Genomic DNA, 20,160 nt, shown 5'->3' on the forward strand with positions numbered 1-20,160 from the left:
TACCCCCACTTTTTATTAACTGTTAAACAGCAACGGGTTGAAACTCGGACACGTTGGATTCAAACGTTGTTCTCGCCCCCAGGAAATCATGTTATCATTAGATAATTTCGGGTAGACATCAGTGCGTTTACGATAAAAACTGCATTATGGGTAAAGGTTGAATGCGGAAGGAACGCACACGTTATGTGAATGAATCATATGGAATGAATTTCGAGAAACGTGCAACGCACTGGTTCCCGCTGTTGAGGCTACCTGGATGCTAAACATCTCAAAACAAAATACATATTTCTCCACATGCACCTACCGATAGATGTCAAGTGTGTTCATGCGTTAATCAGCACGCTAAAAAACAAACTTCAAAGGAATTGAGTGGGCGTAACTCGATCTGTCAAATGTGGCTGAACAACAGCAACACCCTCCTCCTCACCCTCCTCCTCCTCCTTCTCCTTCTCCGACCCCACCCGTGAGACTTCTTCCATTCTCTCAAGTCGCAACTTGAGCAAAACTTTGCCTTGCTGAATCCGTGTTGAGAAATAGATACAGAATGCGCGGAGGACGGGGCTGCGCTTTGACGCTATTGTAATACACAGCAATCTGTCGGTTAAGCAAAGTTGTTAGGTTTTGTTGTTGTTTTTTGTGAGCCGGACCCCCGACAAGACTATGAGCAATAACGACATCCACGAGATGGACTCCATGTCTGACACAGAGGAGATGGAGGGTGATGCTGTATTGGGCATGATAGACGAGGAAGTTGGTAAGAGGACAGCTGTGTTTGTCGCAAGAGATTTGTTGTCTTGGTGTGCACGCTGTGAGGGTTTATGGGCACATGTGATACTTGAAACACATCTATTAGGCCATATTCACCTCTGGGTGTGTGAGTTTACCTCCCACTCATTCATCACTGCGCCAGCAGTATTTAAACATTGATACTTTAATTGGTGTAACAGTTACTGTTATTAATCGATTTTACTGGAAACGTAGTGTTACAATGTTATTAACTACTCCTTTGCAACATTTTTCTGCGTAATGAGTGCTTTATTACTTTTGGCACATTTTGGTGCTAATAATTCCAGATTTTAAATGCAGCACTTCTACTTATGACATCACTGTTCTGGTTAGGAGAGCTGCTAAAAGTACATGGTTCATGATTTCCCTTTTGGACTCGTACATCATGGTTTACCCATTCATGCCGTCATGAAACATGAGGTGTTGTCACCTTTACAGGGTAGATAATAAGTAGAAGTAAATGGTCAAAAGCTTTAAGTCATGCACGCTGCATGTGTAGCAGAACAACCGTGTGGGTGGGATGCACACATTTTTAAGAAAGTAGAAGCTCACAACACCACTTCTGCATTACAGATTGATATAGATAACAGATGTTGGGCGATCAAAACCGCCCCCCTAAAACAGAGTCCCTGTTTCCGTCATATATGTCTGATATGGCCCTTCGGAAGGCTTCAAACTAGAACAGATCGCATCTCTAAACACGCCTTTGTTCCTTGCATGTGTTACATTCCTGACGCTCCAAACTGAAACTGAAACTTAACTTTGGAATAGAGTAAATGTAGTGTGTACAGCTCACACTTGTGGGACATATTTCTCAATTTGTACGCTTCTGTCATGTCCTGTCTTGCCCACAATGACATACTGTCTGGTATTGCATGCATTTTTTTCCCCCTCACAGCTCAATGAGAGATAAATGGTCCTTTGGGTTAACGTTAATAGTTGTGAGGATGTTGTGACTGTATAGAAGGCCCTGACCATATGGAAGTGACTAATGCGTTTCACTCTGGAGCACAACGAGCATGCCAAAGTGCACTCTATTTAATGGAGCCTATATTCGCTTGTTATGAATTATTTCCAGCCACACTGTGTTGCAGCCTGTGATGCTGTGATTACAACAGAAGAAACATTAGCAAAGATAATAACTTTTTTGTTTCAACTTATTAATGTGCAAAAGTAATTCTCTGGTGATACAGGGAGTCTGATTATTAACATGTACCCAGCACATTGGTACAGTAAACATGAGGCACTGATGATTACTGATTTGCATTTCAGGGAGAGAGCTATGTCTCTCGACCGCTGGAAGCAAGTTTCAATGAAAATGTATCATCAGTTATCTTATTTCACATGCAAAACATAAAGGCATTACCTGCTAAGGCTGAAGCCAGGACTTAGAGCAGATGCTGTTCCTGTGAAAGACACTTGACTTGTACCAGATGTCACGAAATGATCCAGTTTTTGATGCAGAAAGGAATTTCCTGTCATATTTGCGATGGGCACTGGTTTTTGGCTTGAGTTAAGTGTTTAAATGTTAGCCTTTTGGTCAAATAAAATGTGTTTCGTGCTGCACAAAATCAAAGTTTGGAAGTTAAAAACAATACGTTTTTTGTTCTGCCTTTATTGTTTTGTGTGTTGTCATGGAGGATGTTCTCTAGAGAGGAAGTGAGCGCTGGGTGGGTGGGTTGTGGTTAAGAAAGCAGATTTTTATTGCAGATAGCTCGTTTCAACATGCTTTTCAAAAGAAGCATACGTAGTGACTGACTGTAGGGTGCAGAGGTTTCGTAACAGCGTTTCTGTTGGGTTTAATGACGCAGGAGTCTGTGCACATTTCATCTATATTACACACCAAAGTAGTGACTGTAAAACAAAAAAAATATGTACAGTTTACAGGGTACAGTGTGTCCTCCAGTCTGCAGCAAACAACTAAAACGCATAATGTGATATTACAGTCATGGGGAGGATTAGGCCCACAATACGTCAGTGTAAAAAAAGTGAGGGTTAGCAGTTCGTTACTGGTTCAGCATTTCAAAATACTGACGGACTTTAACAAAGTTAGTTTGAGTTGAGACTGTTAGCCTGGAGGACTTTGTCAAAGGAAAGTCTTGTGATGAGCACTTATTCCACTGTGAGGTTTCCCCGAGTGTTACTATGGCCAGTGTTTTGAAAACAACATCGGTCTTCAGTTAGTTTTGTCATCGCGCTCTGCTTTGTATGGAAAGATTACAGGGCTTTCAATATTGGATGTAAAAAAAAAAAAGGCATGTGTAATTATGAGGCATAAAACAATGCATGTAATGTTGGTGGTATTGTTCCTTAAGCTGTGTTGCGGTCAGTGGTGTGAACACTGAGAGCAGATTTCTAAATGAATCTTGGTGGACACTTGGTGCATTTTGTAAATGTGTTGACCACACTGCAGTAGGTGGTGACCTAGTTCTTCTCTTTTTTCCGGGGAGTAATATAACATTGTTAACAGCATGAGGTTTGGTGAGGCTTGTATTCGGAGGGTCACCGGTTATAAAACCCTCCGACTGGTTTGGAAATGAGTAACAGTCGTCGCCGCTTCAGTGAGCACCGCTGAGGTGGAACATGGATATCGTCCTGGTCAGAGTTTGTGTGGATGTGAAGTTCTTGTGAGGTCAGCAGCACCTTTACTCTCTAAAATGTTTTTTTTTACAATAAAATTACAGTACTCACAATACATCTATGATTTTTTTCTGACTCAGGTGATGCTGTGTTCACTACGAACAAACAAACCTCAGTTAAGACGAGCCTTTTTTAAAAAAGCCATAAATCAATCTTTGTTTAGTGTGTGTTTTGCCTCTTTATTGGCAAATGAATTACACTCTAATGAGAGTAGGGAGGTGGAGAGAGTCTGTGACCATTGAAGATACGCGGGATTATTAACATATTTTAATTATAATGTGTGTGTGTGTGTTATGAACATATCAATATTACATTTTTTTAATATCACAGTTGTACCGGTATACACCCCTAATATACATTTACAAATATGCAAAATGCAGTTTAATTTGTATTGGTTGCTGCATATCATTTTTACATATCTATATTGATAACAACATGATAATATCAGCCTGCTAATGTAGCGGTCGGGCTCAAGTAAATTAGTTTATTTTGCCATCTGTATTCACATTTATGTGTTTGGTCTTATCTTCACAGTTTACCCCGAGGAGTTTTTACCAACGTATCACAGTATTAAAGAAGGAGCAGCAGTCACCAAAGCAGTACTGGTGAGTCAACTCCGTGATGTTGATGTCAGCTATAGTAGCAGCAGATCAATCAAATGCACCTGTATTTGTATTGACTCATATGAATATTCTGTTCTTCATCTTTTCTTAAAGCACAATTATTTAGCAGATGGCGGCTCAATGGACCACAAGACACCAAATCACTACACATGAGATGAAATGCATTAATATACGAAACCATGCATGTAGTTACATATAACATGCATGCATGCAAGAGCTTTGCATACACCTAGTGATGACACAAGTGTGATTGTGTGGAGAGAAAGAGACAGAGAGAGAGCGAGAGAAAGAAAGGGCGGGTATCATAATGTTTGTTTACACTTCCCACTCCTTCTGCATGGTCCACATAGGCTGGCCCAAATAAGCTGGTCAATGTCAGTATTCAACAATATCTCACGCACACGGACCTCTTCCTCTGCTCACCTCTCGTCTCTTCTCTGTGTGCAACATGTACGGCGCTATGGAGGAAGAGGAGTACGAGTTTCAGTATGTGGACTTACCTGACGAGCCCTGTTTTTGCCCTCAGGCTGAGTTTAATGACAAACCCGACTCCTTGTTCTTCAACGACGGCGTGAGGAGGATCGACTTCATCCTGGTTTATGAGGATGAGGATAAGAAGGATTTTGAGAAGAGGCACACGTTCCAGCGGCGCAAGGTATGGCTTTCATTTTTTTTAGATCCTTTTTGAGCCGCGTGGTTCATCTTAGAACAACGTTATCTACCCACAAAAAGAGAGCTGCTGTAAAAGGTAAAGGTTTGCGTATTTTAGTATTTTTAAGCAATTTTTTTGCCGTTGTTAGATAACGTAGAGAAACTTGAACCTGTCAGCATCCCAAATCCTTAGACAAAGAGTTTTTAAATTAAGATTCGGCAGCAAATCATTTGTCTTAATGAATAACATACTATTTTTTTATCAATGTAAGTAGTAGTTTTCTCATAGAACCTAAATTTAAGTCATATTCAGGTGACATTCCTTGTGTGTTTAATTACACATGCAAACTCTATTGTTGGTTGTTTGTAAAGGGAGTTTTCATTCGCAGCAGGATGGCAATCTGTGACTTTAAACTAAGTACTCGTGTCTATTCAGCACAGGAACTTAAATAATGCTTTAATTATCCAGGAACGGGAACAGCTTGGCATACATTGTTCTGAAAGTGCCTTTCCACTGTACTTCTCATTCATTCAACACACATTGTGACTCAGTTGTTCAGTGGGTAGAATCCCTGAGGGAAGTTGAGGAAATGAAGAGCGTTACTCCTTCACTTAAATCCACAAAAACGTACTGAACAGATCAGTCGGGTTATAAGTCTCCTAGAGTAAATCAGAACGCAAACTAAATGTTGGTAGAACATGCTACCTACTTTTTACACAACACAAACCTAGATGTGCAGTGATTGCAGTGCACCAATGAAGAACACTTGAGACATGGTTACGTACCCGGGTGTGTTGTTTGTTGCTACCAGTGTCTTTCACAATAGATTAACAGTGATGGATGTGTCTTGTAATGCTTGTAGATCCACAGACCTTAGAGATGTTAGCTGCAGTGTTGCAACCGTATCCCCCAAGTGGTTTTGAAATGGAGACTGTCCTGTGGAGGCTAAAATCATTAAAAAAAAACCTGACAAAATGTTAGGTATTTAATGTTTGGTATGTTGTTTTTCTGCAGCAGTGAATGAATGTAACGGGTGTAAGCCAGTTCCTTGAGAAACAGCCGGCTGGTAGAGCCGTTGCAAATCAGAGCTCATGAGCATCTTCACCACAGATTCACTGGGACTGAAGCAATCCCTCATTTGTAATCATCCCAAAGCAAACTAAAGCCAAAAAGTGATGGGGAGAGCAGCAGTCTCTACCAGGCACTCCCTTTACTTTGTTTTTCCAGAGCCTAACCTGGGTCAAACACAAGTTGCTAAACCTTCTGCGCTGACTTTAACTGCTGGAAAGGGTGTGGTTCAGTTCAGATAGTGTTAGCTAAATTGCTATCTTAAAATAATTCTTTAAATATTTTATTATGTTTGTCTAAGTGTTCATTCCCTGTGTGTCATGAAAACAGTGAAGGTATTTGATGTTTGCTTTGTCAACAGTCTCTCGGAGGTGTTCCTTAGAATTGGGCTGACATCAAGTGGAAATGTGTCACGTGTTACATTAAGGTTGATCCCAACTCATCAAATAACAAAGAAGTTGGAACAATTAATTCTACCGTACTATATTATTTGTTTTGTACTTTTTCATACTAATTCATGCTTTTTCATTTGGTTTTGGGAAAGCTGTGTAGCAGTTCAAAGATTGTGTCAATTCACTGTAGCGTTTGATGACATGCCACCAACAAGAACCTGCTCTGACTTGCTTTGCAGTACCGCCGTTCATTGCCTCTATATGCAGTGGAAACATTGGAATTGTGATGTGTCCAAATAAATGAGCTTTAAATAAACCTTAAACAACAAATAATGGCAAATTGAATCACATGAAGGTTATCAAAGTGATAACGTGTAGGCACATTATTTACCTAAGATATTGCCACAGTATAAATAAAGCCGTTTACGTTTGTGTGTATACAGATAATCCCTCTCGAAAGTCCTTTGACAAATGCTCACAGTATTTACACTGTCGGCTTGGCACATGAGTCACGCATATAGTTTCACCCGGTACATAAACTGAATCATAATGACCAGAGAGGAGGAGGGAGCATTAAATCAGGAAGCTCTTTGAAAGCCTTTTTTGTGTGTTTTTCACCATAGAGGCGGCGAGAGTACTTCGAGGCCAGCCTGATGAAGATGGGAATGGAGCTGGAGGCGACAAAATCTGTAAGTAGATTACACTTTTCAGAAGGTTTATCTGACTGCAGTCGAATACTTAAAGCACTGCTTATTTGCCCTTTGCAGGTAATAGATGAGAAACTGCTGTTTGTGAAAGTCCACATGCCGTGGGACGTGCTGTGCACCTACGCCGAGGTCCTGCACATCAAGCTCCCCATCCAGCCCAACGACCTGTCCTCACACCCCTCCCCGTGGAGCTTTCTCTCCTGCATCACCAAGCACTTCTACCCCAACGAAGACCTAATCACCAAAGAGGCGGAGTTCTTCACCGCCCCCTTTGAGAAGGACCGCCTGGAGTACTTCTACGTGAGGGACAAAGACGTCTTCTTTAATGCGTCCATGAGGAGCAGGATGGCAAGTGGCCTCATGTTGTGGCAGTCAGTTTCAGGCTGCCTGCAACTTTCTTCCATATTTCAGTTTTATTTTGAAGGACGGTGTTTTGCGGTTATAAACATCCTATTATACGTTTGATGAGTGTGTAAACAGATTGGTGGTGTAAAGACAAAAACATCTTCTTCTTCCAGGCATATTACATCCTGAGTCGTGCCCCCTATGAAATCCGAGGGAACATTAAGAAGTTTGGCATCACCAAACTGCTGGATGGAGGAGTGTACAAAGCTGCCTATCCCCTCCATGACGTAAGTTACATGTTACAGTCATGTAGGTATGGTTTCGGCCTTTTTCAGTTTGTAACATCCATATTTAGCATGGTGTAATGCAATTAATGAACTAAGGATTTACTGAAAATTACCCTTTGTTTTTTATCGTTTTTATTATTTCAGTGCAGGTTCAATGCCAAGTCCGAAGAGGAGGGCTGCCCCAACGAGAGATTTCTGCTCTACGAAGAATGGGCTCATCCCAAAAGCTTCTATAAGATGCAACCACTGAACCTCATTAGGTAAATCCTTTATGCTCTCGTCAAAAAATCAACTGAAAGCCCTAGAATGACTCTCTGATGATGTTTCAATTCAGCTAAAACTAAAACGCCTTTGTATTGTCCATGAAAAGTTGTGGACTGCAGTTATAGTCCCTGTGTGACAAGCAGGAACAAATACAATCTGTTTCATGTCTTTGTCCTTGCAGAGCCTTTTGTGAACAGTAGAGCCACAGTAAATGAACACTCTTTATTTTTATTCCACAGGAAGTATTATGGGGAGAAGATCGGCATTTACTTTGCCTGGTTGGGTTTCTACACAATGATGCTGGCTCTGGCTGCTGTTGTGGGACTTGGTTGTTTCATTTATGGGTACAGGACTCAAGACACCAGCACCTGGAGGTACGTTTCCTTGTAGATTTTGAATGATGAACTTGTAAATAGATGACGTACGATATTTTGGAGATTTCCCAGTCTGATCATCTCCGTTCTCATGTTTTAATTACCGCAGCATGGAGGTGTGCGACCCTGACATTGGAGGGAATATTGTGATGTGTCCGCAGTGTGACAGAGAATGCAAATACTGGAGGTTGAACAGCACCTGTGAAGCTTCGAAAGTGAGTTCATGTGTTTCTACAAAGTTTTTGTCCTCCCGCTAATGTTGCTCAATATGCAAAAAAAAAGAACTGACTTTGCGTAATGCATGCTGCTATTTCCACACAACTGTTATGTCTGGAACTGATTTGCATATAAGCAGGACAGAACTGTGACAATGTTGATATCCATGTCCGTCTTCTTTTCCATTTTCTTTTAGAAACTTTGCATATTTGATAACTTTGGAACCTTGGTGTTTGCAGTTTTCATGTCCATCTGGGGTGAGTTGTATACAATGTCATGCCAGGTACTTCTTTCATGTTCAAGTTTCCCATTGAACGTATGCAAGCATGCTAATATCACTTACAGTAGCTGTGTTTATAGCTGACCATTTGAAATGATTATTATGTGCTCATCTTTGGCATTATTAAAGGCAAAACAGACACAAAAGACACTGACAATACTGCATGTATTTCGATGTTTCCTTATTTCTCATTAATGCCCTTCCTGTTTTTTTTCCTGCTCCTGTTCATTTCCTGACTGAAGTCACTTTGTTCCTGGAGTTTTGGAAGCGTTACCAGGCGGAGCTGGAGTACATGTGGGACACTGTGGAGTTTCTGGAGCAGGAAGAGCCACCTCGCCCAGAATATGAAGCAAAGTGCATCTATGAGAGGAAGAACCCTATCACAGGGGTAAAAATCGCACTCACATTTCATTCTATTCTTTTTGCAGCTAATGACGTAGAACTACACCAGCCACGAAGTCTTTCCGTGTTGTTTTTAAAGCCCAGTATATTACTGTGTTTGTGTGTGGTTTAGGTAAAAGAAAGCGTGCCCTATACAGCCTGTGGACGATGTGTTCGGGTGTCAATAGGAATTGGGACAGTCTTATTCTGGGTAATTTAAATAATCATCTTTTCTTTCTTGGTAACACTGTATTTTCCCTGTCTGCAATTCACTATCAAGCTCCTAAGAATATGTTATTTGGTACTAATGATTGGGAAAATACAATATTTTTTTAAGAAAGGTGAATTTAAACCCATGTAAATATTCATACATTACTAATTTATCAATGGAATTCAACTTTCCATATATATTGTTTTTGCATGTAGCTGACATGGTGTGCACTGAATTCTTAGGTTTTTCTTAATTTATTCATTGGAAGTAAACTACTTGAACATGACATTTACCTACAATTAGTACCAAATTCATAGTTCTTCCTAGTAAACTTCTATAAAATACAATAATTAATTAATAATTCTGAAATTATGGACCCATCGAATAAAGCTTTTCCCATTTTTTCAATTTCAGAACTGACAGAATATACATGAATCTTTCAACTCTATTTCGTCCTTTAGATTCTGTTGATCCTGGCGTCCATTGTGGCCATCATTGTTTACCGCCTGGCGGCCTTTTTTGCCTTCTCGGCTAAACTCAGAGCTCAGGACCTGAAGGAGCTGGAGCCCTTAAAGGAGTATGTGACGCCTCAGATGGCCACTTCTGTCACAGCCTCCCTTATCAGCTTTGTTGTCATCATGATCCTCAACATTCTCTATGAGCGGGTCGCCATCTGGATCACAGACTTTGGTGAGTTTGAATTGTACTTTTCCCCAGTATTGACTTGCATGTGGTTTAATCCGAAAATCCTTTTCTTGCCTGATGCAACAACAGAGCTGCCACGGACCAAGACGGACTACGAGAACAGCTTGACCCTGAAGATGTTCCTCTTCCAGTTCGTCAACTATTACTCCTCCTGTTTCTACATCGCCTTCGCCAAAGGGAAAGCGGTTGGCTATCCTGGAAATCCTGTTTACCTCTTGGGAAAATACCGGAACGAGGAGGTGCAGTGTGTCTGTCCAGCTGTTTGTTACATGTCTAACGTATTCGCGTGTTGTTCCTGATTCACGCTGTGCATCTTGCTGTCCTGCAGTGTGATCCAGGTGGTTGTCTGATTGAGTTGACGACTCAGCTCTCCATCATCATGGGCGGGAAAGCCATCTGGAACAACATCCAAGAGGTCTTGCTACCGTAAGAAGTCAGAATCTAAAAACAATTTTACGTTAAATATAAAAACGATAGTAATACGATTAAGCAGCAGTGTCGGCTTATAGATGCAGCATATCTCTAGTGAACATAAGTGGACTTGCACACCAGCTTTCCATCGTCATACTGAGCTACTGTTACTGTATGATCTCTTTCACCCCTCCATAGGTGGGTGAAAAATTTGATCTTCCGCTACTGCACTCGTGGGCCTTCAGAGAAGGCGATTCCTCGCTGGGAGCAGGACTACCGGCTGCAGCCCCTCTCAAAACTAGGACTGTTCTATGAATATTTGGAGATGGGTAAGTCCCCGTCTGCCACATTTAAAGCTGCACCTGGAGCTGGTTGCACAAGCTGTTCTTAAGTTCAGACTTATTTATATTGCTGTGAGACTCATGTATCTCTATGTTACAAAACAGGTTGCGCCACACAAACTAAGTCTTTCATACAGTCGTGGTTAGCTGTTACTAAATGTTTTAGTGACATTTCATTGAAATATTCAACATCAGTTTAATGATGATGTTCAAAGAATATTTTGAGTTGGAGAAGAAGATTGCCACCACTCTCATGGCGTGTCCCGTGTGCTTTTGGTGCAAGCCAATTCAGCAAACTGGTTTGAAACCAGTTTGTAAATAACCAAGAGATACTGAAGGAAATTTACACACAACTAGTCAATATACAAATACCTGGTGCAACTGAATTGTGGGGGGTCTTGACGGTGTCCTTCTGGTCTCTTTCAGTCATCCAGTTTGGCTTTGTGACCCTGTTTGTTGCCTCCTTTCCTCTGGCGCCGATCCTGGCTCTGGTCAACAACCTGTTTGAGATTCGGGTTGACGCTTGGAAAATCACCACTCAGTTTCGCCGCATCGTGCCAGAGAAGGCGCAGGATATAGGGGCGTGGCAGCCCATTCTTCAAGGTGTTGCTATATTGGCTGTCGCAACAAATGTGAGACACTGTTTACGCGGAGTTATTGGTTTATAAGTTTCATTGGCGATGATAGCGTTGGTGATCACTTTTCTGCTTTCACTACACTTACCTGGCTTCCTGGTGTCTCAACAGGCCATGATCATCGCTTTTACATCCGACATGATTCCACGGTTGGTCTACTACTGGTCGTTCTCTGTGTACCCATATGGAGATCACTATAACAACACCATGCAGGGCTACATCAACAGCTCGCTGTCTATATTCAACATCAACGACTTCTCCAACCATAGCAAGCCCCTGAAGACACCGTACAACATCACCACCTGCAGGTACAAAGATTGGCCATCTGTGTGTGCTGAATAAAAATTTCCCTTGTTGGAATATAAAGAGAACGCCAGCTTCCATATTACCTGTCATGTATTTCAAAATGTTTGCCTACACAGGACTAATAAGATAGGATGGCAAGCTCAATAGATTACTGGTGTCAGTAATGAAATTTCCTCCCTTAGGTATCGAGATTTTCGGTATGCTCCTGGGCACCCGAGGCAGTATGAGTACACTATCTACTACTGGCATGTGATCGCTGCCAAAATGGCTTTTATAATCGTTGTAGAGGTGAGTGTGAACATAACAGGAAATCTTTCTGACACTAAAAAACATCTTTCATTATCAAAATGTATTAATGTCTTCTTCTACTCCTCACAGCACATTGTTTACCTCACGAAGTTCATCCTGTCCTACGTGATCCCAGACGTCCCATACGCTGTCAAAGAACAGATCAAACGAGAGAAGTACTTGACCCAGGTTGTCCTCCACGAGACCAACCTCAAGCTGGTGACCAAACGTCTGAAACCAGTCGACGACGGGATTGCCAAGTGCTCGAAGGTGAACCTGACATGGGAGGAGATGGAACTTGATTTCTGAGAGTAAACTGTATGGAAGAAGACATCAGACCATACTGTATATACGTGACTACCCAGTTTTTTGCAGCACTCACCCACATCTGTTCAAATACTCACCAACGTCTCGTGAACCAATTGAGACCTGGAACAAGGTATGGACTTTAAGGGACTGTTGGACAAAGAAAGGAGAAACTACTTGTATAGTCTTCACCCCCGTCTACTGTCCTCACACTCTGGACTCCCGTCAGGTGAAAGCGTGCAAAAGGAGAAAGAACTGTGCATCTAACCTCATTCACCTCTCAGAGTGTCTTTTTCTTTTTACTTTCCTCTCTAACTGACCAATATAACAGACAGGTTGACGTATTGCAGCTGGCAGTGCCACTGCACAAAACTAAGTGTAGGACAATCAAGTAACATGGCAGTGTTTTGCACTACCTTATCAATTAGGGATGGAGTTCAATTTGTTCAAATCTGAAGCCAGTATTGAATTTTAATCTTGTTAGATGTAGCTTTTAACAATTTTAAGCAACTTATCTAAACACAAAGAACTCAGATCACACATTAAGCTAAATTACTTGCTGGTTGTTACAGCAACGAGAAACCGATGTCAAATCAGTGCCTCACATTTTGAAGCTTAATAATTAACACCAACTATTTGGTGGACGAAGCAAAAAATACAACCAAACAAAACAATCGTAGCTTAGCTCTTCCAGGGCTTTCAGCAGTATCACATGGTCTTCATTGGCAGATGGAAATTTGCCAAGAAGCTGTTTCGTCCATAGGACTTCTCATCCATGTTGGTCTAAAATGAAAGATTATACTATGGTTGAAAGCTCTAGAAAAAAGCTAGTAAGTAGGCTTTGAGTTTTTCTTGTTAAAACATTTGATGAATATTTTTTTCTCAACAGTGTCTTCTAGTTTAGACTATTGAATTTGAACTCAGCACTGCAGCGCGTCACTCCGCCAAACCGTTTTAGTTTAATGTTGTCATGAAATATCAGTATTATTGTATACGAAAGAAAATGCACCACTTTTGGATGCAATGTTCATGATTGGTGGAGAGATTTATTTTACACTTCCATTTCTGTTACTCGAACTAAAGAGCTGATGTGTCGAACAGCTCACAATGTTACACAAGTGTTGAGATACCACGAGTTAGAATAAACATGGTGTAACTGACCAAAAGCCACATATACTGACTAAATGCACCTTGAATACCTTTATCTCTGTAAGCCTTTCAAATGTTTTATACGTTGTTATAATGTTTGGAGGGGATTCAATTACAGCCAATTCAAAAAGTAATTTTATTTGACGATTCCATATAAAGTGATGCCATATAAAGGTTTGATGTATTCAAGTTTACAAACCACAAGAATCATTTAAAACTGAACTCTGTTTCAGTATTACACCAAAATGCTATTCAGTTTAACCAATATTTTTAGTTAATTGAATTAATTGCAGCCCTGTGAAGTGGTTCAGTTGACTATGGAAGTATAGTCTGTCTCCTTCTCTATTCATGTACTCTCATCTACTGTTATGCACTTTTTACTTACAGAGTTCCACTCCTGTGCCATGACCACTGCAATGCACAACATTTTGAGCTGCAAGTTATATTCTGTGATATAGGCAGTACAGTAATTCAGTCTTCTCCCGTGTAATTGCTGAAATCTTAGATCAGCACCTCTGCTGCATTATTGCCTCGCCTTGTGATTTAAATTATGGTACTATGTCCAACATGTATGCAAACAGTATCATATACCAGCAATATCTGATGATGCGTATCTGTCTTGTCTTTTTGTTTGATCTCGTCAGTGCCATGAAATGTGTATTAAGTCTTACTTTAAAGACTCTCCAAGGATTAAAAAACTTTCCACCATTGTGTGTTTTATTTATTTATTTAACCTCTCTACCTTTCACCTGGGATGTATTTAGAAGTGTTGCACCTGAAATAAAAACACATCAGTCATGTCACAGCGTATTGACAATGCCTGGAGTGAAGTCTTATCACTGCAGCAAGATGAAAAATGAAAATAAAAAACAGCCTCTGCATAAAACTACACGATGTCATGCTGATACAATCTTCATTTCGTACCAGATGCATTGTGCAAGTATGCAAAATGACCCTTGACCTGGTTGGTACAAATGCCAGAAACTAAACAAAACGCAACAATTCCTGAACAGAAACTGCAAGAATCTTTGGCAAATCTCTCATGCTGAAGCTGCTTGGAGTTGTATTTCACAGGTTCTTGCTACAGATATTAAAACATTCTATATTTAAAACATATCTATCATAAAAGCAGCCCTGTATGTTTTAAGACACAGCAGCTCAGTGGGTGGCTTTACCGCTCTACATTTCTGATCAGGCATATTTTCCAACGCTGTAATGACGTCATCTAGAAGCGACACATTGGCCCCGATTTAACTCACATGTAGCTCATTTCACTGTTTGCGTGCCTGAGGTGAAACAATTTTGACAACCGGTGAGCATATTGTATTGTATTTGATCGATAAACCCACACGGTTTCTCCTAAATGAGTTCCCAGATTACATGTGTCGGATGGGTGGGGAGAGGCGTTGCAAAGGAAACCCCAGACAAAGTAAGTTCATGTTCAGCTAGCTAATGCTAGCAGACAGGCGGCTAACTCGTCAACATGGCAGAAGAACTATATGCTACCATACTAATCTAAATGACCAATACTCTAAGCCCTTTGGCTGTAATTTATATTTCTAGGTGGCTTTAAAGATAATTAAAAAAAGATAAGACACATGAGCTTATCTACTTGTTTAAGCCACGTTTTTTTTTATTCTGTTTCAGGTTGAGTTGAGCCAAGAGGAGCTACAGCGCATCATCACTGATGCAAAAGAGGAACTGGGGTATGTTAGAATAAAACGCACATTACTGCAGCGATCTTATGTCCAAATGTGAAAAGCATTCATTACCTGTCAGTGAGTGCTGAGTAGAAATAGAATATTACAGTTCGTCCCCTAACAGCTAAAGCTGGTGTCAGTTTGTTTGAATTTGATCTACTCTCCTAAATCAGTGACCTTGCAGCCGAGGAGGAGGATGAAGACGATGATGAAGGTATAGCCTGTGAGGAGAATCCTGATAGTAATACAGCGGACGTTGCTGGAGATCCAAAGGGTGACGATGAAGATGGAAAGGAGGAAGATGACGAGCTGGCAGAGTACGGCCTGGATAGATATGATGAAGAGGATGCAGGTGAGTGGGGAGGTGTTTATGTACTGTGTGTGTGTGTGTGTGTGTGTGTGTGTGTGTACTGACAAACTAATTTCTGCTCATTCTGTCCACTTCGCTTGTGTCTATTTAAAGGCAGCTGAGAGTCTGACTGCGGCCCTGCTCTCCACTTAGCCTTTCAATCAGAGGGTCGGCGGTTCGATCCCCGGCTCTACTAGTCTCATGTCAATGTGTCCTTGAGCAAGACACTTAACCCCAAAATTGCTCCCGTAGCTGCGTCTACGGTGTGTAGATAGATCCTGAATTGTAAGTCGCTTTGGATAAAAGCGTCTGCTAAATGACTGTAATGTAATGTAATGTAATCTGCTGTTCGTTTGTCTGCAATTTAGCGACCGCTAGTCTTGGCGACAGTCTGGCTGGTCTTACAGTGTTCAGCTGTAATGAGGAGGATCCTTACATCACCCTCAAAGACACAGTAAGTGCACTCAATGATCACATGAATTCATATTCAGTATAGTCCCACTTCAAGTAGCACCTAAAGCTTAATTTCAGTCATGAACAATTTAAGTAGAAATTTGTATTACAGTGCAAGAATGTCATTAAACTTATGAAAAAGCCTTCAAATTGTGTCTCTGATGTTTTAGCTCTAGTTAGGGGGGATTGGGCAAGGATACTTTGGACAATTGTACAGAAACAACAAAAATCCATTTCTTGCTGTGAACTTAAGTGGAGACAATTTTCATACTCATTGTATCTTGCCTAAGCCAAATTGCTCAGCTGTCTTTTGTTCTTCCCTCAAGGACCAGTATGAGCGAGAAGACTTCCAAATCAAGCCCGGTGACAATCTCATCCTCACAGGCAGGGCAGAGAAGGACTGCTGCAATTTGGAGGTCCATGGTAAATATCTTTATAAGTGACATGATGAGATGACAGTGGGTTTTCTGAAGACACAGAGAAATATCTTCTTTTGTTTGGATGCTGTTGTTCTAGCTTAGAATATAAGCTAAATGCATGACACGTGTAAATGTAAAAGAAATGATCAATATTTGTTGTAAACCTATTATTTTAGAGAATTCTCAAATCTATACTAAACACTTGATCTCTTGCTTTTCAGTTTATAACTCCGAGGAGGACTCTCTGTATGTGCATCATGATATTCTGCTACCAGCTTACCCACTGTGTGTGGAGTGGCTAAACTTTGACCCCAGTCCTGGAGAAAAACCCGGTAAGAAAAATTCAGCTTTGCTCGACGAACCGTTACAAAAAATCCTGTTCCTCTCCAAACCAAGCCCCTTGACATTAATGGATTTCAACAGAAATAGTTCTCATTATCATATTTAATGTTAAGTTAACTTAAAACTAAGAAGAAAGTAAGTTGATCTATTTAATGTGCACGTGCCACCGTACTTCTATTACCATGTTCTGTGTCCTTATTACAGGAAACTACGCTGCAGTGGGAAACATGACTCCAAAGATAGATGTGTGGGACCTGGATGTGGTGGACTGTTTGGAGCCAGTATTTTCCTTAGGGAGTAAGAAGGCATCCAAGAAGAAAAAAAAGGGCAAGAAGGTACAAGCCTGTTCTTATACTGTCTAAAACAAGCATCTGTATGATGAGAATGGGGTCACATTGTGATGATTTTCATGCCTTTTTGAGGATGTGAGAATATTTTTTTTTTAACATTTTTGACACCATTGATAGTCGACTTGCTTGTCTTGCTCCCCTGCATTATTTCCTGCTTTGTTATATATCATTAACACAATGCTTTGTGTGCTCGTTGATGCCAGGGGGCAGCAGCAGAGCCTGTCGAGGGGCACACAGACGCAGTGCTGGATTTATCCTGGAACAGACTGATCAGGTCAGTCTTCTACAGCTGATAATCCAAAAAAATGCACCAGATAGCCATCAGATGTGCAGGGTTATACAGACGTGTTTCCTTATTGTGTGTATGTACCATGACTGTGTATGTGTACACTCGTGCATCTCGAAATAACTCTCGTCCTTCTCATACTTAGAAACGTGTTGGCCAGTGGATCAGCAGATGACACGGTTATCTTGTGGGATCTTACTCAAGGCAAACCAGCCACAACTCTGCACAAGCACACTGACAAGGTGAGAAACATAATGATGCTGGGTGTAATTTAAAGTGTGTTGTTGGTGTTGCATCAGAAGTTGCAGGCTTCAGCTTCTGTGATTTTTTTATTTTTATTTATTATTATTTTTTTTAATCTTTCAGGTTCAGACGTTATCATTCCACCCATTTGAAGCACAGACTCTGATATCAGGATCATATGACAAGTAAGTGTAATCTCTGATTGAGTGAAAGGAAATGCACAGATTTTGTTAACAAAGATTTACATTCACAATGAGTTTGAGACACACAGTTTTTTCTTTTCAGGACAGCTGTCCTGTATGACTGCCGCAGTCCAGACAACAGCAACCGGACCTGGAGGTTTAGTGGTCAAGTGGAGCGGCTGACCTGGGACCACTTTTCACCGTGGAACTTCCTGGTAGATGCTCTAATTCTTCTGCTCTATTTTAAAGGAAATAATCCGTCCACCTTCCTTTTTTAAACTTTAACGGTTGTAAGTATTCATTCCAAATACGCCTGGTGTGTATGCTTTATGGTCATCGTGCAATAAACGTTGTTTATCCCGCTTGTTCTATTTCTGTCACAAGCTCAGTGGTTAACTTGAGTTTGTGGTCGCGTTTCAGGCCAGCACAGAGGATGGATTCATCTACTGCCTGGACGCACGCTCAGATAAACCGGTTTTCACTCTGAGGGCTCACGACGAAGAAGTGTCAGGTAGGAAGTGGAAGTAGAAATGCTGTAGCGGTGCAGTCTAGCCATCATTCAAACAGCACCAATGATTCGTGTGTGGTGAGACAGTTGGTCATGAGTCATTTAGGAAGGATGAAATTATGGTTCAACATTGTCGGTACATACCAGACAAATAGGGGAAACTTGTGGCAGCTGTATTTTCAGTCAGTGTTTGAAACTACAATGAAAAATCTAATCTAAACACGTCTGCAGGTTTGAACCTCAGCAGCCAGATCAAAGGATGCCTGGTCACCTCATCAGCTGACAAACACGTTAAGATTTGGGACATTTTGGGCAATAAGCCCAACCTGGTGCACTCACGAGACATGAAAATGGTAAGAACCTACATATGCAGCATGTACATCTCAGATTCTTCCACCCCAATCCATTTGTAGAAGTAGTTAGTAACGTCAAAAGTAATTAAGTTTGTGGTTGTTGTAGGAGTTATAACGACTTACTCCCCGACCTGTTGACAGGGTGTACTCTTCTGTGCGTCATGTTGCCCTGATCTGCCCTTCGTCTATGCCTTCGGGGGACAGAGGGATGGCTTGCGGGTTTGGGATATAAGTGATGTTGCAGCAGGTATAGTTTCTTTCATTCCTTTTTTTCTTTACATCACACACTTAATCATTGCAAAATGAATGCTGATCATTGAAATCATATAAAAAAGTTAAATACGGGTCTTTACACAGTCCAGCACTGACCTTTTATTTATGGAGTCATTTGTTACATTTCTAACGCTCACATGTTATTGTGATGTTTCCCTTTTAGTGGCCGAGGTGTTCGGCAGCCGGGAACGGTTGGTGGCGAACACAGGGTCACAGGTATCCAGCACTGCAGCCGCAGCAGAGATGGAGGTTTCCGAGTGACGCGTCAAACAACCTGTAAACATGAATAAACTCTTGTCGCTGTATTCCTTCATAGTGCGGTAGTTCATGCAGAAAGGATTTAAATAGATGAAGCTGCATTTCCTGAAGGATTTGAAAGGTTGGTCTGAATGCAAACTGGACCTGACATACCGGAAAAACTTGTTCATCTTGTCTCTCTGCACAGGTAACAACAGCAGCTTGCACACTTGAAGTTGTGTTAAGAAAAGAAGAGGCATATTTTTCATGTATTCATATTAGTGAATATTACAAAGAATCTATTTGGGCTTTTTATTTGAAAGCAGTGATTCAAATATTTGAATTGTTTGGAGATTGTTTTCAGTTTTTCTTTATATATTTATAAATGTAATCTGCTACTAAAACTATTTTCACATTAACATTGCATACCTGGGTTTCCTGGTATAGTGAAATATTTAAAGAAGCTCGTGTTCTCACATTTAGCCAAAGTGTTAAAAAAATAATGTCTATTCAGTAAATAAATACAGTTCATAAAATGTGTAAACCTTTTGTTTCACCGTCATAATGGATGATGCAAAGCGTACATGCTATTTCTGTCTAAAGTGGATCAAACTTGAGGTCAAATTGATAAAGTTTAATTTGAGTATCGAGTGTTTCATTTACTACATTGTCTTTTTAGATGTATTGTTTGGAGTCAGTTTCTTAAAGACCATGACAATCCAAACACCTTAATCCTTTGGGAAAAATGTTTTCCTACATAACCATCAAAAACAGTAATTGAATCAATACAGTTGATTATTTATGCCATACATATTAAGTAATCTCTTACCTTTTGAATCCCACTGTTTGTGTTTTGGGAAAATGTTACCCAATATGGAAAAGTATGCCATTCCAAACATTACCATCTGAAGCTATGTAGAAGATTGGCCTTTCGAGATGGTGTTAAAATGTGTTACATGACACATGACTGCCTTAGTATGCATGAAACGTCACTAAAACATTATTTAGCCCTGCAAAATAAGAGTGGACAAAACTCTTAAATGTTTAATATAAATAAAGTTTAAGAATAAGATACACAAGAAGTGAGTCGTTTGTTCA

General features: G+C 40.7%; 2 protein-coding genes across 2 annotated transcripts; both read left to right on the forward strand.

Moving 5' to 3' along the window:
• The first annotated feature begins 478 nt into the window (after window positions 1-478).
• ano6 (anoctamin 6) lies at window positions 479-14,075 on the forward strand. Its single transcript, XM_068731347.1, has 20 exons — window positions 479-754; window positions 3,961-4,031; window positions 4,576-4,704; window positions 6,785-6,850; window positions 6,929-7,216; window positions 7,387-7,500; window positions 7,645-7,760; window positions 8,004-8,138; window positions 8,248-8,353; window positions 8,551-8,611; window positions 8,877-9,022; window positions 9,149-9,226; window positions 9,688-9,916; window positions 10,001-10,170; window positions 10,260-10,357; window positions 10,541-10,671; window positions 11,110-11,315; window positions 11,430-11,626; window positions 11,807-11,912; window positions 12,003-14,075. Exons 1-20 carry the CDS (start codon window positions 661-663, stop codon window positions 12,219-12,221), a joined length of 2,760 nt encoding a protein of 919 aa, XP_068587448.1. The 5' UTR covers window positions 479-660; the 3' UTR covers window positions 12,222-14,075.
• A 544-nt stretch (window positions 14,076-14,619) lies between these two features.
• Window positions 14,620-19,708, forward strand: pwp1 (PWP1 homolog, endonuclein). The gene is made up of 15 exons (XM_068731348.1): window positions 14,620-14,796; window positions 15,015-15,073; window positions 15,241-15,419; window positions 15,785-15,870; window positions 16,196-16,292; window positions 16,510-16,620; window positions 16,835-16,965; window positions 17,184-17,254; window positions 17,412-17,508; window positions 17,633-17,694; window positions 17,795-17,906; window positions 18,112-18,202; window positions 18,431-18,552; window positions 18,694-18,799; window positions 18,989-19,708. Exons 1-15 carry the CDS (start codon window positions 14,731-14,733, stop codon window positions 19,084-19,086), a joined length of 1,488 nt encoding a protein of 495 aa, XP_068587449.1. The 5' UTR covers window positions 14,620-14,730; the 3' UTR covers window positions 19,087-19,708.
• Window positions 19,709-20,160: the final 452 nt, after the last annotated feature.

This window comes from Cebidichthys violaceus, unplaced genomic scaffold (assembly GCF_023349555.1).
Source record: "Cebidichthys violaceus isolate CVI_PGR_0920_01 unplaced genomic scaffold, fCebVio1.0.p SCAF_51, whole genome shotgun sequence".
NCBI classification, from domain to species: domain Eukaryota; kingdom Metazoa; phylum Chordata; class Actinopteri; order Perciformes; family Stichaeidae; genus Cebidichthys; species Cebidichthys violaceus.